Raw genomic sequence first — 27,120 nt, 5'->3', positions numbered from 1 at the left:
CCTATGGAGCATAGGGGACAGGAAAGACAGTGCTCAGAGCTCTCAGACCAGTAAGGGGGACAAAATACAAGTTAACAAAGTGAAGACGGTGGCAGTTCTGACATTTCAGACAGGTGCCCAAATGGTGGAGATTTGTTTTAGTGGGCAGGAGTGGGGTGAAGGAAGAGTCTGAGACTATTCTGAGAAAAGGAAATGCATCTGAGTTCTCAGAGATGAATGGGGCTTTGGTGTAAATGGACGAGGGAAAAACAACAAGACAAAGGCACTACAAACAGTCTATTTCATTTTCTGATCTCATGGAGGCTGGAACAACTGCTAAGGTCTGCGAGATAGATTACAAGGATTGTCTTCAAGAAAAAGTAGAACTCACAGGCTCTAGTCCAAGCCCTTTAGGGAGCAGAACACACAGGATTCTTCTGAGAAGAGTAGGTAAGGCCTGACTGGGATCAAAGCCAGGCTTTAGATTGTGGTGATTAGGTAGATGGAGATGCTACGGGTTGAGAGGAAAACAAAGCAAAAAACCTAGAAAACCAGGAGCAGAAAATGTGACTCAGTAGTAGAGCACTTGCCCAGGACACCTATATGTAGCTGTGAGTTTAATGCCCAGTCCCGTCTGGTGCAAACACTGCTTTCCAGAATCCGATCACTAATACTTCAAGAGTGGAGTAAATGAATACTGGGTGCGTGGCTCACACTGGCAATCACATTCCGGCACTCAGAAGACTGCCCCACATTCCAGACCAGCTTGAGCTACAGAGTGAAACCCTATTTAAAAAATAAACCCAACTACATCCAAATGGGAATTTATTGGTTTTCAAGTTATCTCATAGTCTACCTTATATTTGTTCCTTAATGAAGGAGTTAAGCCAGATGCATACCTTTTCTGCTTTTTTGTCAGAAATGTCCTGCTTTTCCAAAACAGCCATGCTCTCCTTCAAGTTCTTCACAATATCTGCTGGAGATTTGTGAGACTTGCCAAACGGGAACGGCATGACGGCAGCACCAGAGGCTTCCACTGCACTCTGCCTGCTAGACCTGCAACACAGCACAAAGATCTTAAGAAAGAAGTAGGGCCAACAGAAGACACGCTTCACATTCTAATCAGTAAATAAAGCCATTGTGGGGGCCAGAGACAGCTCAGCACCTAAGAGCATTTGCTGCTCTTCCAGAGGACAGGGCTTTTGGTTCCCAGCACTCACAACTATCTGACACCCTGTTCTGGCCTCCTCAGACACATGGTGTATAGACATACATGCAAGCAAACCCCCACACACATAAAATAAATGTTTTGAAAACTTAACACTCTTAGCTTTTTAAGCATCATTTTATTTCCACCCCCCCAATCTTCTGTTTGTCTAACCACCCAAACAGGTGCCTGTGGATGCTTCTGACATGTACGGCAGCAGAATGTACATCTGACAGGGCAACTACTACTATCGGATCCGATGCTAAGTACTTTACTCATTCAAATAACCCTGGCAGTCATTACTTCTTCCTTACAGATGAGGTTAGTAAGGTTGACAATCTGGCTCAAGGTAAAAACAAGCTCCAGTTCCTATTGACCTTGTCCTTAATTGTAATACTATGCCTCCAATTGACAGTGTCTATTCTACAGCTGAGGAAAGCAAGACAAAAATCAAGAGATGGAACGCTCAACTAAACAGCAGCAGCAGCAGCAGCAGCAGCAGCAGCAGCAGCAGCAGCAGCAGCACATTCTTATCCCAGAGGTTATGTTGCTCCCCGAAAACAGGCCAGTAGACTTGTCTTATGTGCATCTACTTCTTTGGCATCTGAGTATTTCAGAGCTGGAGGGAACCCTGACAACACCTTGGATCAATCTCCCAACAGATCTTTAAGGCTGTTACATCATGGACTTTCTACTCTTCTAGTGCAGATGTGACCATCCTTGATCAAAGGTTTGTGATGGGGGTTTGTAGTAGTGGAAACCAACATTTCAACTATACAAATCACAATGTTACTTTATCTGAAGAAGGGCTACAGCTATCTAAAAGCTACCACAAAGAAACTCAAGAGGACAGCCAAGCCCACTCTAATTTCAACACCTGGGAGGCAAGGCAGGAGAAGCTAGCCGGATTCTCATAGAAGCTCCAGGCAGCCAGGGCTACAGAGTGAGCTGCTGTCAAAACAAACTTAACAGAACAACAATGGAAGAATGGTAACATGCTGGAAGTCACCAGGCTTTTTTGTTTGCTTTTTCATTAAAAGGACTGAAAAGAAGAGCTGGGAGTGAGTATAGCTCAGTGGTAGAAAACAGGCCTATTATTTGCAAATATTTGCAAAACCCTGGGTTCAATCCCCAGTAACGGGAAAAATAAATAAAAATTTCAAAGTTGAACCAAAGGCATTAATGGACATTAAATAACTTCATATCAAATATAATACTGCAGCCCAGCTTTGTGTTTTCCTTTGGAAACATGCATATTACATTAATACCTCCACTGCACAGCTCTTAACATTTCCTTTGATTTTTGATGATTCATTTGAAAATTTTGAACTTTTCCCCCAATATGACACAGAAAAATGCATGTCTGTTTATAAAGAACAAATAGGGGCGGGCGGGCAGGCAGGCAGGTGCTGCAGCGGCCAAAACACAGTTGCAATAAAGACTGGAAACTGAGCTATTACCCGCTGAAGAGTTAGTGAAAACAAGCTCTTAATCAAGAGCTTGGAACAGGGACGCCTTTAATCCCAACACCCGGGGAAGGAGCCATCTCCGTGGGACGGAACCAAAACGGATCTGAACACTCTGTCTGAGGCCAACCCAGGGCCCGGCTGCTGATCCTGGGAAACCCAACAACTTGAAAGGTGTTGGTGAGACTACCCTGCTCAGCTGAAATCATCTGGGAGAGTATTCAGAACCCTACGGTTTGAAGTCTGAGGAAACAAGTTCAGCTGAGGAGTTGACAAATGAAAAGGTGACCTGAGAACACAGAAGGCGCCGCTCAGCCACCAAACCAGATCACCAGAATCGTTAAGTATACACTTCACCGACTGAGAACAGGTAAGCTCCCATCTCCTGACCGACAGATCAGGTCTCCAAACCCTAGGCCCTACCCATCGGAGTCCCAGAGACCAGACAGCTACCTTTCCCTGCTCCCCCACCAAAAAAAAAAAAAAAAAACCTAAAAAAAAGAAAAAAACCTACCCCCTACGAACCTAACAACTGAACACTGAAACCATAAGCACACCCTGCACCAACTGAGAACAACTGCTCCCTGAGACAGAACCCACTAACACTGATTTGACTGAGCTGCTCCTGGAGAAACAGAGCCCAACAGCACCGATTTAACCAAGAACTCCTAGTGAACCAAGACATAAAAATTAGAACAAGAGAGGCACCTTCAGATGCAGACTGCCTGCACCGAGCAGAGGAAGAGATGAGTAGACGCCAGTGCAAAAATACAGGCAACAACATAAAGACCTATATGACAACATCAGAACCTAGTGATTCTACACCTGCAAGACCTGAACATACCAAGGCAGAAGAAACAGAAGAAATCAATCCTAAAAATGACTTTAAGAAGATGATAGAGGCCCTTAAAGAAGAAATAAAACATTCCCTTAAAGAGGAAATAAAAAATTCCCTTAAAGAGGAAATGAAAAACTCCCTTAAATAGGAAATAAAAAATTCCCTTAAAGAAATGGAAGAAAAAACAAACAAAAAATTGGAAGAAATCAAAGAAAGCCAAGAAAAAGTAATTAAACAGATGAAAGAAACAATTCAAGATCTGAAAGTTGAAATTGAGACAATAAAGAAAACACAAACTGAAGGAATGCTGGAAATAGAAATCCTGACTAAACGAACAGGAACTACAGAAACAAGCATAACCAATTGAATGCAAGAGATGGAACTGAGAATCTCTGACACTGAAGACACAATAGAGAAAATAGATTCGTCAGTCAAAGAAAACACTAAAAACAAAAAAGTCATAACACAAAACCTCCAAGAAATTTGGGATACCATGAAAAGATCAAACCTAAGAATAACAGGGATAGAAGAAGGAGAAGAATACCAACTCAATGGCACAAAAAATATATTCAACAAAATCATAGAAGAAAACTTTCCTAACCTAAAGAAAGAAATACCTATGAAGATACAAGAAGCTTACAGAACACCAAATAGGCTGGATCAAAAAAAAAAAAGTCCCCTCGCCACATAATAATCAAAACACTAAACACACAGAACAAAGAAAAAATATTAAGAGCCGCAAAGGAAAAAGACCAAGTAACATATAAAGGCAAACCCATCAGAATAACACCAGACTTCTCAATAGAGACTATGAAAGCTAGAAGGTCATGGACAAATCTTATGCAGACACTAAGAGACTATGGATACCAACCCAGACTATTATACCCAGCAAAACTCTCAATCACCATAGGCAAAGTAAACAAAATATTCCATGATAAAACCAGATTTAATCAATACCTATCCACAAACCTAGCCCTACAGAAAGCACTAAAAGGGAAAACCCAACCCAAAGAAGCTAAACACACTCATGAAAACTCAGGCAATAGATAATCCCACACCAACAAACAGCAAAGAAGGACAACACAACACAACCACAAAAAATAACAGGAATTAACAACCACTGGTCATTAATATCCATCAATATCAATGGTCTCAACTCACTTATAAAAAGACACAGACTAAAAGAATGGATAAGAAAACAGGATCCATCCATCTGCTGCATACAAGAAATACACCTTAACTTCAAAGACAGACACTACCTCAGAGTAAAGGGCTGGGAAAAGGCTTTCCAAGCAAATGGACCTAAGAAACAAGCTGGTGTAGCTATCCTAATATCTAATAAAATAGACTTCAAACTAAAATCAATCAAAAGAGATCAGGATGGACATTACATATTTATCACAGGAAAAATCCACCAAGATGAAGTCTCAATTCTGAACATTTATGCCCCAAATATAAAAGCACCCACATTCATAAAAGAAACATTACTAAAACTTAAAGCACACATCAAACCCCACACATTAGTAGTGGGAGATTTCAACACACCACTCTCACCAAAGACAGATCTACCAGACTGAAACTTAACAAAGAAATAAACGACCTAACAGGTGTTATGACTCAAATGGACTTAATAGATATCTACAGAATATTCCATCCTAACACAAAAGAATATACCTTCTTCTCAGCACTCCATGGAACCTTCTCAAAAATTGACCACATGCTTGGCCAAAAATCAAATCTCAACAGACACAAAAAAAATTGGAATAACCCCCTGTATCTTATCGAACCACCATGCCTTAAAGTTAGACCTCAACAACAACAAAAATTATAGAAAACCCACAAACTCATGGAAACTGAATAATGCCCACCTGAAACATCAATGGGTCAAGGAAGAAATAAAGAAAGAAATTAAAGATTTCCTAGAATTCAATGAAAAGTACAACATACCCAAACTTAAGGGACACTATGAAAGCAGTGCTAAGAGGAAAATTCATAGCTCTAAATGCACACATAAAGAAGATGGAGCAATCCCACACCAATGAATTAACAGCACAACTGAAAGCTCTAGAACAAAAAGAAACAAACTCACCCAGGAGAAATAGACGCCAGGAAATAATCAAATTGAGGGCTGAAATCAACGAAATAGAAAACAAGAGAACAATACAAAAAAAAAAAAAATCAATGAAACAAAGAGTTGGTTCTTTGAAAAAAATCAACAAGAAAGACAAACCCCTAGCCAAATTAACCAAAAGCAAAGAGAGAGCACCCAAATTAACAAAATCAGAAATGAAAAGGGAGACATAACAACAGACAACGAGGAAATCCAGAGAATCATAAGATCATACTTCAAAAACCTGTACTCCACAAAAATGGAAAACCAGGAAGAAATGGACAATTTTCTGGATAAATACCACATACCAAAACTAAATCAAGACCAGATAAACCATTTAAATAGACCAATAACCCCTAAAGAAATAGAAACAGTCATCAAAAGTCTCCCAACCAAAAAAAGCCCAAGACCAGATGGTTTCAGTGCAGAATTCTACCAGACTCTCAAAGAACTAATACCAATACTCTTCAAAGTGTTCCACACAATAGAAACAGAAGGAACACTACCAAACTCTTTTTATGAGGCTACAATTACCCTGATACCCAAACCACACAAAGATGCAACAAAGAAAGAGAACTACAGACCAATCTCCCTCATGAACATTGATGCAAAAATACTCAACAAAATATTGGCAACCGAATCCAAGAATACATCAAAACAATTATACATCACGACCAAGTAGGATTCATCCCAGGGATGCAAGGATGGTTCAACATACGAAAATCAGTCAATGTAATACACCATATAAACAAACTGAAAGAAAAAAAACCACATGATCATCTCCTTAGATGCTGAAAAAGCCTTTGACAAAATCCAACACCCCTTCATGATAAAGGTATTAGAAAGATCAGGAATACAAGGAACATTTCTAAACATAATAAAAGCAATTTATAGCAAGCCAACAGCAAACATCAAATTAAATGGAGAGAAACTCAAAGTGATACCACTAAATTCAGGAACAAGACAAGGCTGTCCACTCTCCCCATATTTATTCAATATAGTACTAGAAGTTCTAGCTAGAGCAATAAGACAACAAAAGGAGATCAAAGGGATACAAATTGGAAAGGAAGAAGTCAAACTTTCACTATTTGCAGATGATATGATAGTATACATTAAAATATCACCATAAGTGACCCCAAAAACTCGACCAGGGAACTCCTACAGCTGATAAACTCCTTCAGTAAAGTGGCAGGATACAAGATCAACTCAAAAAAAATCAGTAGCCCTCCTATACACAAATGATAAAAGGGCTGAGAAAGAAGTCAAAGAAACATCACCCTTTACAATAGCCACAAATAATATAAAATACCTTGGGATAACACTAACTAAACAAGTGAAGGACCTTTTTTTTTTTTTTTTGGTTTTTCGAGACAGGGTTTCTCTGTGTAGCTTTGCGCCTTTCCTGGAGCTCACTTGGTAGCCCAGGCTGGCCTCGAACTCACGGAGATCCGCCTGGCTCTGCCTCCCGAGTGCTGGGATTAAAGGTGTGCGCCACCACCGCCCGGCTAAGGACCTTTTTGACAAGAACTTTAAATCTCTAAAGAAAGAAATTGAAGAAGATATCAGAAAATGGAAGGATCTCCCATGCTCATGGATAGGTAGGATTAACATAGTAAAAATGTCAATCTTACCAAAAGCAATCTACAGATTCAATGCAATCCCCATCAAAATCCCAACACAATTCTTCACAGACTTGTAAAGAAAAATACTCAACTTCATATGGAAAAACAAGAGACCCAGGATAGCTAAAAGAATCCTATACGATAAAGCAACCTTTGGAGGGCATCACCATCACTGACCTCAAACTCTACGATAGAGCTATAGTAATAAAAACAGCTTGGTACTGGTATAAAAACCGACATACGGACCAATGGAATAGAATTGAAGACCCTGACATTAATCCATGCACAACTATACAATGGAAAAAAGAAAGTATCTTCAACAAATGGTGCTGGCATAACTGGATCTCAATATGTAAAAGATTACAAATAGATCCATATCTGTCACCATGCACAAAACTCAAGTCCAAGTGGATCAAAGACCTAAACATAAATCCAGTTACACTAAACTTAATAGAAAAGAAAGTAGGAAGCACTCTTGAACGCATTGGCACCGGAGACCATTTCCTAAATAAAACACCAACAGTACAGACCCTGAGCACAACAATTAATAAATGGGACCTCTCGAAACTGAGAAGCTTTTGCAAGGCAAAAGACACAGTCAATAAGACAAAAAGACAGCCAACAGAATTGGAAAAGAACTTCACCAACCCCACATCTGACAGAGGATTGAGTTCCACAATATATAAAGAACTCAAGAAACTAGACATCAAAGCACTGAACAGTCCAATTAAAAAATGGTATGCTAAGTGCTAAGAGGAAAATTCATAGCTCTAAATGCACACATAAAGAAGATGGAGCAATCCCATACCAATGAATTAACAGCACAACTGAAAGCTCTAGAACAAAAAGAAACAAACTCACCCAGGAGAAAAATGGGCTAAAGAGCTAAACAGAGAATTCACAAAACAAGAAATACAAATGGCTGAAAGACATTTAAAGAAATGCTCAACATCCTTAATCATCAGAGAAATGCAAATCAAAATGACTCTGAGATACCACCTTACACCTGTCAGAATGGCTACGATCAAAAACACCAATGACAACCAATGTTGGAGAGGATGTGGAGCAAAGGGAACACTCCTCCACTGTTGGTGGGAATGTAAACTTGTACAACCACTGTGGAAATCAGTATGGCGGTTTCTCAGAAAATTAGGAATCGAACTACCTCAAGACCCAGCCATCCCACTCTTGGGCATATACCTAAGGAATGCTGATCCATACCATAAAGATACATGCTCAGCTATGTTCATAGCAGCACTATTTGTAATAGCCAGAACCTGGAAACAACCTAGACGCCCATCAACGGAAGAATGGATGGAAAAATTGTGGTACATATACACAATGGAGTACTAACTTAGCAGAGAAAAACAATGAAAGCATGAAATTTGCAGGCAAATGGATGGAACTAGAAAAAATCATCCTGAGTGAGTAACCCAAACCCAGAAGGACAAACATGGTATGTACTCATTCATAAGTTGATTCTAGATATAAAATAAAGAATAGACTACAACCCACAGAACCATGGAGATATACATATATATATAGCATGGGGGACCCTAGGATGACTGTGGCTTACAATAAGTTTTGGTTTTACTCAATTACTGAGCAAGTCTCAATGAAACATTTCACAATTAAGATGGGAATACATACTATATCAAGCTGATAACAGAAAGGTGGATAAATTGATTAATTTGAAAAAGTGAAAAATGAAAAAAAAAAAAAGAAAAATTTGAACTGTTTAAAAAGGAGCCAAACAAACATATTTTGCTGGAGTAAAAAAGAAAAAGGGGGGGGGGCACACTGGGTACTCATCATCCCTCGCCACATTCTATTCTTTCCCTTGTTTTACATATTTAAAATTTTTTATCGGTGGTTTCTGCTGCAGTATCCACTGCAGATAAGCACTGGAGGTTTCCTGTTGCAAATCACCCTCTGGAATGATGGAAGGATCTTTCTACTAGCACTTGAAGGAGACCGGATCTGGTGTTCGTGTAGGCCCAGGGTTCTGTTTATGTCTTTCCTCAGGACAATGAGGTTCTTCTTGGATTCCTGAGCGCTGTGTTCGCCCTGTGACTGCTGCTGAAACTCAACATGACAGAGACCTACTGGGCTTTAATAAAAAAAACTCTCAACTTCTGATGCCAATGGGGATTGAGAGCCCAATATGGCCAGCTTTGGCAAGCATTAACATAAGCCTAGGAACTGTAGCCATGTTTTTGGATTCTCCAGAAGAGCTGCCAGCCTAAGTTGTGCTGGGATCAAGAAAAATGGGCCTTGGCGGTTCGTGTTCCTGGAGTTATATCCATGCCAGTGGATGTCCACATGCTCCAGAAGAGAATTTTTGACATTGCTGCTGCTGTTTTTGCTGTTATAGCAGTGGCGGCCACTGCTGCTACTATTTCTGCGATTACCGTTTCATAACTGCTTACTACAACTAGCACAGTGGAGACCCTGGCAGCAAAAGTAGCTACAACAGTTAATTAGTCTTTCATTCTATTGGGCATGATAAATTTAATTCAATAGTTATATACATTTTGATTGGCTTTGAAAATTATAAATCTATAAACTCAAGTTCCATTTGCTTTTGGGATACCATCTTACAAGGACTCCAATTAAGGCTCGTTAAGGAAGGGAATGGCTCAGTTGCCTTTAGTCTTTTAGGCTATGGGTGAGATAGGACCTCTATTGGTCTTTTCTGTGTCAAGAACACACAGATTGCAAGCCCAGTTCCACTTTGAGATCTTTGGCAGCAATTAACCATGCAGCTCACACACGATTGAGCCGGTATGATAATGAGTTTTCAGAGACGGGTAATGCCTGGGGGGCACTCACCAACCTAAGACAGAGCGCCTGTGTGGCCTGGGCAGGTGTGTCCATGACGGGTAAGATGACTTGCTGACATCCCACGCAACCTAAGTCAGAAGCTCATTTTTTAGTAAAAGGGGGACCTGTAGGACCCTGGCCCCCGTTTTGGGTAACTGTTGCCTTGCTTGCTGACCTTGACCTTGATATCCTCCCTATGCTAATTCCCTGCCAGGTTCCACCCTCCTGAATGCTTAAGGGAAGTTCCTTGTCTGTGTGTCCTGCATAATGGGCATTAACAGCTTAGATGCAAGATTTTAAAACATCGGTAGCAAACTTCTGCCCTCTGGGGTTCTCCCATTGTGTTGTAAGCCTGTATTTAACACTTCTTCCCTCCTTCAATAAGCAGCATTGGGCATTTAAAAAAAAAAGAGGAAAAAAAAAAGAACAAATAGGGGAAAGAACATGTAGATTTGCTGCTAATATTAAGCCTACAATTAAATCATAAATATATTATTTCTCAACAAGTGTTTGTTTGTTTGTTTGTTTGTTTTTCAAGACAGGGTTTCTCTGTGTAGCTTTGTGCCTTTCCTGGAACTTACTTGGTAGCCCAGGCTAGCCTCAAACTCAGAGATCCACCTGGCTCTGCCTCCCAGTGCTGGGATTAAAGGCGTGCGCCACCACCACCACCACCACCACCACCACCACCACCACCACCACCACCACCACCGACTCTCAGCAAGTTTTAATGTGATCAATCCACTCCCTGTCTCAGTTTCTATTATCTTACAAATCCTATTCTAAGCCTGGTGGTGGTGGTGGTGGTGGTGGTGGTGGTGGTGGTGGTGGTGGTGGTGGTGTACACCTTTAATCCCAGCACTCCAGAGGCAGAAGCAGGTGGATCTCCAAGTTTGAAGCCAGCCTGGTCTACAGAGTGAGTTACAGGACAGCCAGGGTTTACACAGAGAAACCCTGTGGTGGTGGTGGGGAGAACAAAACAAAACACAATCAACCCCCCACCCAAAAAAACCTCAAATCCTATTTTGATCAAATTAAAATGATATCTTCATCAACCAAAGAACAGTTTAACACATGTCCTTCATCATGGGTTCTCACAACTCAAATCCACTTCTAAGCATCTTTTTTAAATAAGAAGTTTGGGTGACTGCTATGCTGTCTCTGATTCCGGATCATTTTCTTCTATTACTGTTCCCTTAAACCCTTTTGGGGGGGTAGGAGCAAAAAGGCTATCTCTGCATACACAGAAGGTCACATAACACAGTCTCTGAAAAGATTATCTTTCTGTACCTGCATTCTGTATCTGGAATTATGCAGATGTTTTCAGCTCTGGCTAGACCATGGAAGAGGTGGTCAGGTTCCAGGAGGTTTAAAGAGTCCTATAGGGTGTTGGTCACAACACAAAACACAGCTGCCAGGGAGATCATGTATATAAAATTCCTCTGTTCAGGAAAGGTGATGAAATAATTATTCTTCTTAACTGATCCACCAAACAAGAACATAAAAACAAATCCAGTGTACTAACATGTACTCAAGACAAGAAGCAGGTATTTCACGAAGGACCCAATCACATCAGGAAGCTTACTCACGATGGACAAAAACTCCTTTATATATTATCATTAAGTTTTTAAAACTCAAACTAGAGTAAAAGTATAGGTGTCTATTTGTGACAGTAATCAGTGACGTGTGCTTGAATCCTAAGGATCTGGAGGTCAAGGGTGATTTGAAAAGGGCGGTATAATTTAACACATCACTTCTTGCCACAGAGAACACGTAGAGCACTGGAGGCTCAACTTGGGACTGCATCTGCTATTTCCTGTTTTGCCTGCTGGTTCCCCACCAGTGGCCTTCCTCTGCATTTATTACTTTTCTGAAATTAATGCAATGACTCATCTTTGCTCTGATGTTAATGTCCTTCAAGGTTCTGGCTGTCTCCCTTGCCCTCTATTTGCTCTGTCAGCCTCATCTATAGTTTCAACAACTGATGTCATCCTAACACCCAACTCTCATCCAAGGCCTGCTTCTTGATTCTTGTGTCACAGCATCCCGCCCCATCCCATCACAACACTTGGCCATGATAGCAGATGCCACTTGCTTAACTCTCCCATATGATCAGATCATAATTTTGAGTCAATTCTATTTTGTAAATCTCTATTTTTTAGGACATTTGGCATTCTCCATATAGGCCAGAGGTTGCAATGGAATCCAGTTCTCGTAGGACCTGATGAGAATTCTTATGCTGCAAACTTAATCCTCCATGCACACAATGAGAGGCTGAAACATTATTATTATTATTATTATTATTATTATTATTATTATTATTATTATTTTAGTTTTTCGAGACAGGGTTTCTCTGTGTAGTTTTGGTGCCTGTCCTGGATCTCACTCTGTAGACCAGGCTGGCCTTGAACTCACAGAGATGCGCCTGGCTCTGCCTCCCAAGTGCTGGGATTACAGGTGTGCGCCACCACTGCCCGGCAAGAGGCTGAAACTTAAATGGGAGGTTTTCATGTCATAAGGATAGAACCTCATGTGCCTTTTTATAAGAGCTTGCACTTTCTTTTGTATGTGAGGATACAGACCTCACCACTTGTTCAACTGAGAAACCTGTTATGAGATTTAGCCTCCAGAACTGTCACAGCAGTACACGATAGAGTAAGACAAGGATGATAAGAATGTTGGTTGTCATGATGACTGAGGTATTACCCGACCTATGGAAAGAGTACTTACTGCCATCATTGAAAAGGAACCATTGCTTTTTGGTTGGTGTTCACATAAGCCTAATCCTGTGAGTTTGCATATTCTCAGATAAGGTATAAGTGAGAATAATGAATATTTCCTATCTGTTGCTGTATATAAGTCCATCACTGAGAAATAAACACGTAGCTTTTAAAGAAAAAGTTCTACTGTTCATTCTGAGAAACTCTACCATTAAGGTTTACCTAAGGAACAATGAGATACTATTAGTGGGTCAAAATGTGCTCTCTTAATTTCTTGTACTTGTTTACACTAGTATCCACCCTCTTCCCCAAAAGAGATGGGCAACCAGAGGATACTAGAAATGGTCACTTCTGCTTGAAACTTTACCAACAAAATATCCAAGTCATTCAAGTTAAGACTGTTAGGTACTACCACTTTGGCAACTGGATTGCTCTGGTTTATGCACCATACTCCTATTTACCCACATGCTAATAAATACAAAAAAAAAAAAAAATCAGATGACCCATAAGTCAGTATCAGGACACAGTCATTCATTCAGTAAGGCACCTCATCTAGTGCTTGCTTTACAGACAAAATTCTGGTGTGCATGGATGTGGGTGTGTGTTTGAAGACAATAATGAAAACTGCTAAATGACAACACATTCCTAGATAGCTGACTTCATAAAACTCTATATTAACATATGTGTTAGATCTGACTCATCAACCTAGTGGTCAAATGCAAACAGTAAAAATGGGAAAAAAGAAAAAAAAAGCCCACACACTGTAAGGTGATTGCATCTGAGGGTCATTAGGGTCACCAATTAAGTGTGCAGTCATAGAAAGTGTGAATACAGTACAAACTCTATGACCCAATGCTATACTACCATGGTTAATGCTACTTAATCCATACAATTACCAAATAAGCTATTTAATAGTACAGGGTAATTATGGAAGGCATAGTGATTAATTACATGGATTTTAAAGATGGTCTGAGACTAGATTCAAATCTTGATTTCACCAGACCTCAACTTAAGACTAAGACCCTTTCCTTACATATGAAATGTGAAAAACAGCAGCCACTAATGTGATGTACAAATAAAAATACTTCAAACATGGACTGGAGAGATGGCTCAGAGGTTAGGAGCACGGGCTGCTCTTCCAGAAGTCCTGAATTCAATTCCCAGCAACCACATGGTGGCTTACAACTATTTGTAAAGAGATCTGGTGCCCTCTTCTGGCCTGCAGGCATACATGCAGACAGAATACTGTATACATAATAAATAAATAAATAAATAAAATCTTTAAAAAAAAAATACTTCAAACACAAGTATTTCCATCACGGGCTGGAGAGATGGGTTAGTGGTTAAGAGCATGTGCTGCTCCTCCAGGACTGGAGTTCAATTCTCATCACCATACCAGGTGGTTCACAAGTACCCACAACTCCATCTCCAGGGGCATCTGAACCCCTGGCCTCTGTCGGCATGTGCACTCATGTGTGCATGTGCAAACACACAACAGAGGCACACATATAATTCAAAAAATAACAAAAAAAAAAATTAATCTATACATCACACTGTAAAGCAGCTGTTGTTTGAAACATAAAAAATTTTGAATAGAAGGGGCTAGCTACCCACCCTTGCCTCTAAACTCTGATTCATGACTACTAATTTCAGAATAAAAACAAACAGGCTATTATCTACTATAGTGTAACAAAGTGAGAGTGTATATCCTTCCCTTTTGTGCTTGTAACTAAAAAAAAAAAAAAAAAAAAAAAAAAAAAAACCTCCATTCAGCTTTTGGAAGGAAGGGAGGTCTGCCTTTCTCAAATAAAATTAAAATTAAACCAGGAAGATCTTTAAGAAGCCAGCTGAAGCCTTGGTTAATTACCAAAGACACCAGAAACGTAACTCTAAACTAACTATACCAAAACTAAACCAAAGCTCAGGAGACACTGGATAGAGTGGGTTTGGCAATTAATAGAGACTTTTCAGGCCTAGCCATGGTAGCCCACACATTTAATCCTAGCACTTGAGAGGTAGATGTAGTAACTTTGAGATCAGACTGCAAAATCAATCAATCAATCAATCAATCACTCTCTCTCTCTCTCTCTCTCCCCCACACACACACACACACACACACACACACACACACACACACACACACCCCTTTTGCTGTTTCCCAAAAAAGCCTTCTCTCCTTATCTTTCCAGATCTTATATAACCTGGCATCAATTTATCCATCTCTCTTCTCTATTATTATAGGTCCCACAAAAGCAAGGGCTTTGTTGATTTCATTGCTTCGTTACACGTTTTTTACCTATGATCTGATACTTACAGGCTATTTAGTTATTTCTTTTTTCCATTTTTTGTGTATATGTGTTGTAACATGTATGTATGCACGTTTGAATGTGTGGTGAGCACATGTGTGTGCATTCACAAAGGCCTGAAGTTGATGATGCAGGGACTCGTACTTGACGCTCTTCGACCTTATTCATAGAGGCCCAGAGCTCACTGATAAGGCTAGTCTTACTAGCTTGCTCTGGAAATCTTTCTGTCTCAGGGATCCAGACCTGGAATTACAGGGAGGCCACCTCAGCCCCCAGCACTTATGTGGAGTGTGGGACCTGAAGGCCAGTCCTCACACTGTGATTACACAGCAGCACTTTCGCCACGGGGCCGTCTCCCCAGGCCTTGTATTATACGTATAAAATAGAGTATTCCTTCTAATTCTTGGAAAAATCAGAGTGGTGTTCTGATACTTCCTTCCTAAGACAGATCCTATTTGATTTCTAGTCTATTCTATATGTGACTAAGAGGGCTCAAAAAGTACTAGCTGAAGCTGAGACTCAGGGTACGTACCTGTAATCCTAGCATTTGGAAGCAGAATCAGGGGGACTGCTACCAATTCACGGCTAGTTGCTGTGCATATGGAGTTCCAGGCCAGCCAGGATAATATGGCAAGACTGCTCTCACCCCAACGAAAAGACAGAGAAAAAAAAGAAAAAACCAAAGACTGAATGGCTTTCCAAATATCATGAAGTCAGAAAAGGAGAAGACCTGGGCGTTAAGAATTAGGTCCTAACCAACTTTTTACACAGTATTTATCAGCCTATCCAGTATCTTTCATGTTATAAACATCTATTCATTATTTATCAGTAATCTTTGGAATAGCCTATTCTTAAATCTAAAAACTCCCTTTACCAAGGTATCCTAATAATGGCTTCTCTACAATTTATGTACAAAGAAACTGACATTTCTTTAAATCAGTCAGAGTAGAATTCTCAGAACTAGAGCCAAATGCTGGGAAATCTAAAATTTATTGTGAAAACTACCTGCAATTTCTCTTAAACAAAAATGTTTGCTGGGCAGTAGTGGCGCACGCCTTCAATCCCAGCACTCAGAGGCAGAGGCAGGTGAAATCTCTGAGTTTGAGGCCAGCCTGGTCTACAAAATGAATTCCAGGACAGCCAGAGCTACACAGAGAAACCCTGTCTCAAAAAAACCAACCCTCACTCCCAACCCCCTGCAAAAAACACAAGTTTAAAATATAAAACTATACATATACTATAATCCTACTTGTGATATTTACGTTGGGGAGGAGGTATGCATGGGAATGCTACAGAATACATGTATTACAAGTCAGAGGACAACTTGAAGGAGTAAATTCTCTTCATCATATGGGTCCTGGGACTCAAACTCAATCACCAGGCCTGGCAGCCAAGTGACCCCACACACTAACACCCATCTTGCCAGACTTCAATCTGTGATCTTTACATTCAGAGTCATATGCTGGCTGAAAAAACACAAAAGCATAGTAATAGGTAATAAGAACTACCGGTTTTCATTAAAGTTAGAAATTTATCATGTACAATGTAACATCTACAAAAAAATTTGTATGTGTGAAGGTATCCATGGAAGCCAGAAGAGGGTATCAGATTCCTCTGGTGGTGCCTGATGGGTGCTAGGAAATGAATGTAGATCCTCTAGAAGAGCAGGAAGCACCCTTAATCAATGAGCACCTTTCTAACCTAGATGTAACATTGATATAGTAATTATTTCAAGATAATTTCCCACTAGAAGGAACTACAGAATACTAATGAAAGAGTGGAAAATAGGTAACAATGGGCCTGGGACATGCCAAAACACATGTACAGGCCTAGGATTTCACAGGTCACTTTGGACATAAAAATAAAATAATAATAATAATGTACTGACATGTAATAATGCACTGACATGCAAATTAAACACCTGCATACAGAAAATATATATTTAAAAGCAATACAAGTACAACAGTGAAATTCATTGTAAGTATGAGCAAGGCTGGGGAGGTAACTCTGTGAGTAGAAGAACCTGCAGCTCAAGCCCAAAGAGATGCCTGGGGCACATACAAAAGCTGAACACTGAGGACAGCAAGGTGGAGTGGGAACTGCACGCCTTTAATCCAGCACTCGGGAGGCAGAGGCAGGCCAATTTCTGAGTTCTGGTCTACAGAGTGAGTTCCAGGACAGCCAGGGCTACACAGAGAAACCCTGTCTTAAAAAACCAAAAGGGGAAGGGGGAGATAAATAAAAAGGAAGCAATATCACATTTATTCTACCTTTTTTGTACAGCCCATTATTTCAGGGCTGACGAAGTTCTTTAAAGACAATCCATATAGCTAATAAACTACTGTAATCTTTGCTGGGTTACAGGAACACAATGGATCTAACAACACTTACCAGGGTCATTAAGCCCTAGCCAACTGTTTTGTGTCTTAGATACAGTACAGCCTCCCTGGAGTTCCTGAGTGAGTGAAGACAAGAATCTGAACTCTCATCCTCTTCACAGCCAGTCCTGTCTGAGTCACTGAGTTGATGTCAGCTTCCTGGCCTTTATAAAAATTGAGGAAATGAATGATTCCTGACCTGCCCTCCTAGAAATCGGTTCCTAAGAAATGACTAAACAGAGGGCTGTTCTGGCCAGAGAAAGTTCTGTATTACCAACTCAAGTCATGGGCGAGTGTGAAAGGAATTCAGATAAGCAGCACTTTGAGACTATCAAAATAAGAAGGTTATGACTATAACCCCAGCACTTGGTGGGCTGAGGCAGGAGATCACAAGTTCAAGCCAGTCTGGCCTAGAGTAAATTCCCAGGTCTACAGACCTAAAGCATGAGACCCTGACTCAACAAAAGCCTTGAGCTCCCTCGTGTTTCCACCCCTCTAACCAATTCCTTTGACTAGTTTTGTTTTTGTGGTTTTTTTTTTGTTTTGTTTTTTTGCATAGCCCTATTACCCATTGTCTTTTTCTTATGGATCTGTGAAATATTGTGCACTCCCCCTATTATTTTTACAAATATGCTCTCCTCGTCTGTCATTTGTACATCAACTTAATGTCACCTAATGTACAAAGTTTTCATTTTCTTTAAAATTTCATCTATGTATGAATGTGGGTGAGTTTGGGCAGTGCTCATGGAAGCCAGAAGAGGCCATCAGATCCCTGAACATGGAGTTACAGGTGATTAAAAGCCCCTCAATGTTGGTACTGAGAACCAAACTCAGGCTCTCTGCAAAAGCAGCAAGCACTCTAACCTGCTGAGCGAGCCATTTCTCCAGACTTGGTTTTCATTTTTTACAGCCTTACCTATAAATCTTTAGAATAAGTAAGTTTGGATTTCCTACTAGACTTACAACAGCATGCTGAATATGAAAGATTTTTTTATGTCTACAGTTATCAAACATTTATAATTAATGGTATCTTTTTTAACAAATATGCCACTCTAATGGACTCCCATTTATATCTCATTTTATTGTCCAGTTTGATTTCTTTCATTAAAGCACTGCTTGGTTGTAAGGAAGAATAATCAACTAAGGAATCCACTATGTCACATGAATTCTGGGATTTTATGCAGTTAACCACCTAATTAAGTTTCTCTGGGGTGTATAGTATATTTCTACATGCACTAACTATACTTAAATACATATTAAATAAATAAGTATGATGTTAAGCAAAGTCATTTACATTTGAAGCATTTTTCACAATTAGAAGCCTCTGATTTGAGGCTATTTAAAATTTTATATTGTAAATGAATTCTAATGATAACAAACAAACAAAACCCTCCCATTTCTAGGCTTCATTCTAGGACAAGAGGTAAATCCTACAAGTCATCAAAATACATCATTAAAAGTTAGGGCAGCTGCTGGCCTGGTGGCACATGCCTTTAATCGCAGCACTCAGGAGGGAGATTTCTGAGTTTAAGGCCAGTCTGGTCTACAGAGTGAGTTCCAGGGCAGCCATTTCAGTGGGTAGTAGACAACAATGAGACATGGGATAGAGAAGACCTGCATCCTAGGATGTAGAAATGCAGGATTACAGGAAACAAGATGAGAGATGTCATGAAGACAGCATTTTGAACAGTCAAATCAGATGTGTTAATACACACATTAGCATCTCCACGCTAGCCTATGAGCTGTCTGCACAAGATTTAGCCAAGTTAGCAACAGCATACAAGAACCATTCTTGTATGGTTCATCTAGCTGAAGTCTGGTTACAGATAAAAATGATGAGCACTGGGGGAGCTGGTGCAAGCAGGGATTCCCTTGATTATTCTCCAGATATTCTATGACTTCAACTATTTTTCTCCGAGTGTGGTGGTCCACATGTGATCTGACCAGCCAAGACCTGATCAACATAACTCTTAAACTTAGTCTTGAACCCCACTGCTGTCTGAATAGCCAAAGGATACAGCTGACAAACTTTCTGAGCAACTCCGTCAACTGCAGTCTTTCATGGTTTGTTGTTGCTGTTGTTTGTTTTTCAGAGACAAGGTTTCTCTGTGTGACAGTCCTGGCTGTCCTGGAACTCGCTCTGTAAACCAGGCTGGCCTCAAACTCACTGAGATCCGCCCGCCTCTGCCTCCCAAGCACCACCACCACCCGGCTCATGTGTATTCTTATAGCAAGCTACATCTTCACTTGTTTACTACTACATTTTGGAATGAGCCCGTAGGAATGAACATTTATTTCTACTAAATGTCCTCTGATTTAGATCCACTATACAGTCTATTTTAAATTGCAGGGTGGGAGGGGAGTAATGAGGGGGCTCAGCAGGTAAAGGCATGTTGCCAAATGTGATAGACTGAGTTGGTGGAAGGACAGAACTGACTTCCAAAGCTGTCCTTTGTCCTCCATGCATACACACAGAGACCCAACCACCCCAGACATAAAATAAAAATTTGTTTTCTCTTGAATCTTGATTCTGTCATCTATGATATTACTAGCTTCTCTATCAAATTTCTGTCAACTACAACTTTGATGAGTAAATCACATAGGTCTTCCTTTACTTCCTGTTAAAAGTATAAACAGGCCAGGCAAGACACAGTACTGGAACTTTCCAGTAAAAACCTGCTATCAACCTCTTTTGTGTAGTTACTGAAACAAGACCACCAAGATACCTAACTTTATTCCTGTTACCAATGGAGGCTTACAGAACCCCACAACACACATTTGTTAATAAGAATCAAGTATAGTGAGTGACATTAATCTGTAACCCCAGCACTTGAGAGGTAGAAGCAAGGGGACCAGAAATTCAAGATCTTTCCCAGCCACTGAGTTCCAGGTCAGCTTCGGAAAAACTGTCTGAAAAAAACCAACGAACCAGCCAACCAATCAACTGACCCAACAGACAAATGTCAAAGAGTACTTACTTACTGTTAACAGGTAAAACTACTGTCTAATTTTGTTATTTTATCATAATTTTATACTTTCGCTCTGTATTCTGTTCCAGCCTGCTCCTTCTTCTAAAGGCTGGTGGTAACTCACATTAAGATGATTTCTCAACCTACCGATGAGACCTGAAATAAGAAAAACAAAGAGTGGAAATCCATCTGAAGGGTCTAGAAAGATGGCTCAGAAGTTAAGAACCCACACTGCTCCCACAGAGAACCCAAGCTCAGCTCCTAACACTCATGTCCTAACACTCATGTCAGGAGCCGGGAGAATATGACCACATCTTCTGGCCTCAGCAGACACTGACACATATATGGTGTGCACACACATGCATACTATACATGTGTGCATGCATGTATACACACACCAAGTAAACAGAAATAAAAATAAAAACAATTCTTTAAAAGTCAATCTGAAAAAGCTTTGACAGCTTTCTTATTCATATGCTGGACTTCTCAAACAACCACAAAGATTTTTATATAATGAGCCTGGAAATTATATAATAAAAAATATTATTTATAAACATCTGTAATATATGACTGCTTTCTTTGATTTTTTTAAATCAATAAAAATGATTCATAGATATATTAAGGAATTAAAGGTACAGTATTGTTATTTTAGAACTAATTTAAAAAATGTGAATTTCAACTATTTCTAAACAAATCAGTAGTATACTTTTAGTAGGTAAACCAACTCCCACATTTAAGAAAGGAAAACCAAAAAAAGAAAGAGAGAGAAGAAAGGAAAGAAAAGAGAAAAAAATGAAAAGCTGGGCAAAGTGTGGTACATGCCTTTAATCCCAGCACTAAGGAGGATCTCTGTGAATCTCTACAGCGTGAGTTCCAGGACAGCCAGAACTACACAGAGAAACAAACAAAGAAACCTGGGGCTGGAGAGACGGCCCAGCAGTTAAGAGCACTTGCTGCTCTTGCAGAAGATTCAGGTTCAGTTCCCAGCACCACAGTGTAGCTCACAAGCATCTGCAACTTCAGCTCCAGGGACTCGAACACCTTCTTTAGGTGTCAAGAGCCACCAGGCACCCACATAGTACATACATACACATGTAGGCAAAATACTCATACACATGAAATAACAAAGAATGAGAAACTGGGTAAAGGCACTAGCCACCAATCCTGACAAGCCTGAGTTTAATCCATAGAACCCACATGGTAGAAGCTTCTGCAAGCTGTCCTTTGACTTCTGCATACACAAAATGAGATCGATGTAATACACATAAAGTAGTGAAGAAATTTATTTTAAAAGAACGAGAAAGTATCAATCTTCAAGAAACTGCAATCTACCTTTTCTCAAGGTAAACTTCTTACTTGCTCTGCCGCAAGGCTGTGCAAACACAGTCCATATGATCATGGGCAAACATCATGGTCTCGCCCACATTTTTGTAAATAAGAAAAGCAAATAGCCAACCCTGCCCTTTAGAAAGCGAATTCCTGAAGAAGGATGCAACAATCAAACTTGACCTGTAACAGATGAGAAAAACCTGAAACAAATTTCAAGTATGGTCAGACAAAACTACCTTTAGGAAGATTTTTTTTTTTTTATGTTGAAGTAATAGTGTATTAGAAATTGTGATTTAAAAAGTCATACTTGAAGCCAGGCGGTGGTGGCGCACGCCTTTAATCCCAGCATTCGGGAGGCAGAGGCAGGCGGATCTCTGTGAGTTCGAGGCCAGCCTGGTCTACAAAGCCAGTTCCAGGAAAGGCACAAAGCTACACAGAGAAAGCCTGTCTCGAAAAACCAAAAAAAAAACAAAAAAAAAAAAAAAAAAAAAAAAAAAGTCATACTTGCAAAGGCAATTTCTAAATTTGCCTTTAGTCATTCTGATGAAAAACTGTATTTTTAAAAAACCTTAAACTCACAGCTTTAAATATCTACAGAATCAGATATAAACGTGGGGAATCGCTCTCCTTCAAGGTCTGGACTTACTATTTTTGTTCTGGCCAAATGCCCACAAAAGCACAAACATACTGCAAAACCTGCCTAAGCTGCACCACCATAGCTGGAGATTTACAGATTTGTTTTCTTTTTAACTACCTGAAGGCTGTCAAAAAGTGGTATTTAGTGTAAATAAACTTTTTTTAGCAAATATTTTTGGAGAAAGAATGTACAACTGCATGGTACTTTAGACGTAGGATCATATAAAGCAGTGGTTCTCTACCTTCCTAATGCTCTGACCCTTCAATACAGTTCCTCATGTTGTGGTGACCCCAACCATACCATTATTTTCATTGCTACTTCACAACTGTAATTTCATTACAAATCATAATCTGATATGCGTCCCCAAAGGGATCGCAACCCAAAGACCGAGAACTATTTAGGTAGAACCACATCCTACCTAAGACGACCTTTCTCCTACCTACCCAGACACCACATCCTTTCTACCCTCCATGTCAACACATTAACTGGCATATGAAGGCTTGATCCTAGGTTGAGAGAAGAGTTCTCAATGAAACAATGAGGCTAAACAGTGTTTAACATCAGAGGAAGCAACTAGATCTTGCAGCTGTCACTAGCTGGCAGGATCACACAGAAGCTGGCGGTTACTTGTGATTTTTTGGAGGAAATAAAATGTTCTACCACATACCAACAACTCAGCTCAGGGATCTAGAAAGAAGAGGTCATGGTACAAAGTAGAATAAGAAGAGAGGTACACACAGAGCAGACTTCAAATCTACAGAACACCAACAAACACCCCATTACTACATCCTAAATAAAAAAAAAACCCTTACCAGTACCAAGTTCAGAGGACAAGCAAGGCATACTGCACACTAAAGGCAGATATCAAGGTGAAGATGCTCCCTGAACTGGCTCTTAGACACTGATACTTTTGGGGGAAAGCCAAAAGTTGGCTAGAGAGCTGTATGCCACAGTCTAAAGTCTGATATGGAAACAAAACTATTTTGTAATTTTGTCAAGCTTTGTGGGTAATAAAGCATGTAGTGGAAAGGAAGGCAAAAGTTGAAAAGCTCAGTGCTGTTTACAAAATGGCCACATGCCTTCTTTTATTGCTCAAAGAACATTTCACTCCTGATGTGTTGACAGCACAATACAGTCAAACTGGAAAATCTGCCTTTTCATTTGGAATCTCTATCTCAAATGTAAGAAACAGCTTCTTACAGCCAAGGGACCATAAGATGTTAAGCTGAGAGACACTCCAACCAGGAAAAGCTTCTTACATTGAAAACTTTCTTCCCTCTGTAAATTTTCAACATAGAATTTTATTTTTCCTTCCCTATTTTATAAGTGGAATGCTACTAACCCAAGTATCTACAATGACTAAATATCTGAGTGCTATTGCACACAAAGGAACAATTCAAGCATACAGATTATCATTCTTGTATGCAAATACCCCACATCTTTCATCTTGATTTTTTAAATTTCTTACTTTATTTTTTAGTTTTTCAAAATCAGTCTCACAATTTAGCCCCGGAACTCAGATATCTGCTTGCCTCTGCCTCCTGAATGTTGTGATAAAAGGCATGTACCATCATGCCTAGCCTTTTCTTTCTTTTTGTTTTTATTTATTTGTTTGTTTTGCCTGCACGCATGTCTGTGTGAGGGTGTCAGATCTTGGAGTTACAGACAATTGTTAGCTGCTATATGGGTGTTGGGAACTGAACCCGGGTCCTCCAGAAGAGGTGCTCTTAACCACTGAGCCATCTCTGCAGCCCGATTATTTTTTTTTTAACTCTTCCAAATATTGAGACTATTGTTAACTAAAGTGTCTGAATCATAGTGGTTAGAACAGGAAGTTACAATGATGAAAATTGGATTCCCACAGGTGTTCTAGGGGTGAAGCAAATAGGGTGAGCTTGTTTCAAAACAATGGGAGATAAATGGTGCAAGCAAGACAGAGATGTCTTCAGACTGAAATGGTGTTAGCTACGGTGCTGACCGCAGCTTTCACACCTGTACTAGCTGAGTTCTGGAGTGAGAGGTCAATTTACTCCAGCCTAAAACATTTTATTCCTATGGTTTTAACATAGTGGACTTCTATGTTGTGACTAGAACTAATCTGTTTTTAAACCAAAGCCTTAAGTATCTAACCTCTCAAACTTATTATCCTCTCACTCTGTCTCCCAAGTACTGGAATTACAGGCAGATGCCAAGACCTAGCCCTTCAAATCAATGTAGGCACCTAGTTTGAAATCAAGCTCTGGGCAAGCTCTTTTCTTTTCAGAGGCAGCTATTAGTACTGTCCACTAGAACTAGCCAATTGTTAAAGCCAGAACCTCAGAGTATAACCTTGAACCTTTCTGGTATCTAACTTCACTAAGACATTCAGAGGCATGATTGGAAGGCCACTATGACGGTTCCAGAGCATCATAAAGCCAGTGACTTTAACGTGTATAGTGGTGTAAGCCTACAATCCCAGAACTCCAGAGGCTAAGGTGGAAGAATCACAAACTGGGTCAGTCAGAAAAAATACTGATATAATAATACTGCACTCCAGGCCAATAGTATCTTTTAGGTTTTAAACTAAAGTATCTTACACTTAAGCCTGAATAGCTAAATAGACACTATACTGACATCCTTAATTCCTGGAAGTCATGCTTCTCTTAAATGACCAGTTTGTTTTGTGTCTTACATACAGTCTTGCTTGGAACTGACTCTCTACCCAACTCAAAGCCAAATGTGGGATTTCACCTAACAGTACACAAACATGTGTTTATTTGTGTATTAACCCCTACTCGAGTCATTTGTCCTGTTTTCTACATTCCTTATCTTGTTTTCTATGGATAGTAGTCAGTAAAGAAAGAGAGAGAAGGAAAAATACTAATTTTTTCCATTTCCTAAAATGGTAATAGGTGCCTGGTCAGCTTTTCATCACTGTAACAAAACTGCCTGGGTCAGGCTAACTTGAGAAATATGTTTATTTAGCTCAGTGTTGGGGGTTCAAGGGCATGGCACCGTCATCAGTGCAGTTCCAGTGAGGGCCTCTTCGATGGTGACACACTAACTGTATTAGGTGACAATGGCAGGAACAGCAGTTACTGGTGTCATTTCAAACAGCAGCAAAGAAAAAGGAAATGGGTTCCTCTAACAAGAACTTCACTCCCTTCACTAGGAGCACTAGGCCCACTTCTTGGTGGCCTGACTTGTGATCCACTGAGTCTTCCATTTGGATACTTGAGGACTAAATCAAATTCAAACCATAGCAGCGAGGGACAAAAGAATCTAAGCTTAGCATATGGGTGCAAACATAAGCTGTTAATCTCAGCACCATTACAAATTTGCTTAATACTACATAATCCAGTTAGTTATCTCCATGAAGTAAGATTTAGAAACAATGCTAAGAAGATCCTATGTCAAAAAAGAGAAAGCACATTAAGGCAATCGATATGTACGGTTTATGCAAAATCAAAATAAGGGACTATGTTTTCTTAAGAGTCAAATTCTGGCTCTGAGAGTGGTCCAGCCTCCTCAGTAGTGTAAAAGGGCAGACCCAGCACCTTCACTGTGTACACTGTCTACTCATTTATGTATCTGTTCAGTTCCCATCAATCTCCAAGAAAAAACACAAGTATTTCCAAGCTTATGCAACATACTGTTCAAGCTGCTGTTACATGGAAGGCACTGAAGAAACTGAGTTTTAAATGTCTGCTTTCATAGAAAATTATTTTTATCAGGTATACAAAATATATTCTATTCAAGCAGTATAAAAATTTCCATTCTTAAATTAAAATAACAGCTAAGCTGTACTTGCATATCATTTTCATAGTCTTTTCTCATCTCATCAAGGGCATTAAGGAAGTACCAAGAATATAAATGAAGATGAGGTGGCAAGCAATAGGCAAAGAACACAATGTAAATGGGAAACAATAGACAAATGATGAGGTAAACAAAAATGCTGCCCAATCAACAAATACTGGTTTCAACCAAAGACAAAGAGTTCACCTCCAGTCCTTCCTGCTACACTACCAGGAACACTGAGTAAAAATGTAAATCCTGTGACTTTTAGTGATGGTAGTAGAGAAAGGGACTGAGTGCCTGTGATTACATATGGTCCATTCTTTGTATACTCCCCAGGGACCTTGAAGATATAGGCATTTATAAAACAAAGCCTGCTTTTAAGGTTAAAATCTGAGATAAAGGACAAGAAGCAAATAGCAACAAATAACTAGTCTGAGGCAGATAAATAACCAAGAAATCTATTACACTATCATCCTAGACACCTAAACAAGTCAGATTAACACACCAACAATCCTCAGCTAGAAAGGTCATAGGTCACGCTTTTAAATTTTATTATTATTTTGTTTGTTTATTTGTTTTTTCTAAGACAGGGTTTCTCTGTGCAGAGAACTGGCTGTTCTGGAATTCATTCTGTAGACCAGGCTGGCTACAACTCAGAGATCCATCTACCTTTGTCTCTCAAGTGCTGAGGTTAAAGGTGTGCACCACTATTCCTGATTCATAGTCACTCTGTATCATCCACTTATGTCCTTCTACCAATCCCTCTCCTGTCACAGCTCCAGTGGTACGTTTGACAGTCTATAGGAATCAATTCCCTGCTGCCCTGCAAGGTAACTGGAGGAGGCAAACTGGATGTTTAACCTGGGAGACCAGCCCCTACCCAGAAACCACTTATAAAACGCAGGTGTGACCAGGTGAAAACTCTGTACAAGATGGAATAAGCAGAGTAATACAGTAAAAAC

The 27,120-nt window shown here is 39.9% G+C and overlaps 1 protein-coding gene across 2 annotated transcripts in view; it reads right to left on the bottom strand.

Annotated features, from left to right (window-relative positions):
* The window catches only part of Cab39 (calcium binding protein 39), a 98,664-nt gene that overhangs the window by 51,696 nt on the left and 19,848 nt on the right, over window positions 1–27,120 (bottom strand). Inside the window, exon 2 of one of the 2 annotated variants that reach the window (XM_028876206.1) lies at window positions 879–1,035. In XM_028876206.1, coding sequence (XP_028732039.1) covers window positions 879–992 — 114 coding nt within the window. In that variant the 5' untranslated portion in view covers window positions 993–1,035. Of the gene's footprint in view, window positions 1–878; window positions 1,038–27,120 lie in introns of those variants that run through there. The other variant, XM_037210038.1, reaches the window with a different exon arrangement.

The sequence above is a fragment of the Peromyscus leucopus genome, chromosome 13, assembly GCF_004664715.2.
Source record: "Peromyscus leucopus breed LL Stock chromosome 13, UCI_PerLeu_2.1, whole genome shotgun sequence".
In the NCBI taxonomy this organism is placed as follows: domain Eukaryota; kingdom Metazoa; phylum Chordata; class Mammalia; order Rodentia; family Cricetidae; genus Peromyscus; species Peromyscus leucopus.
Note: the sequence above shows the minus strand (reverse complement) of the source record. Positions and strands in the feature narration are given on the sequence as shown.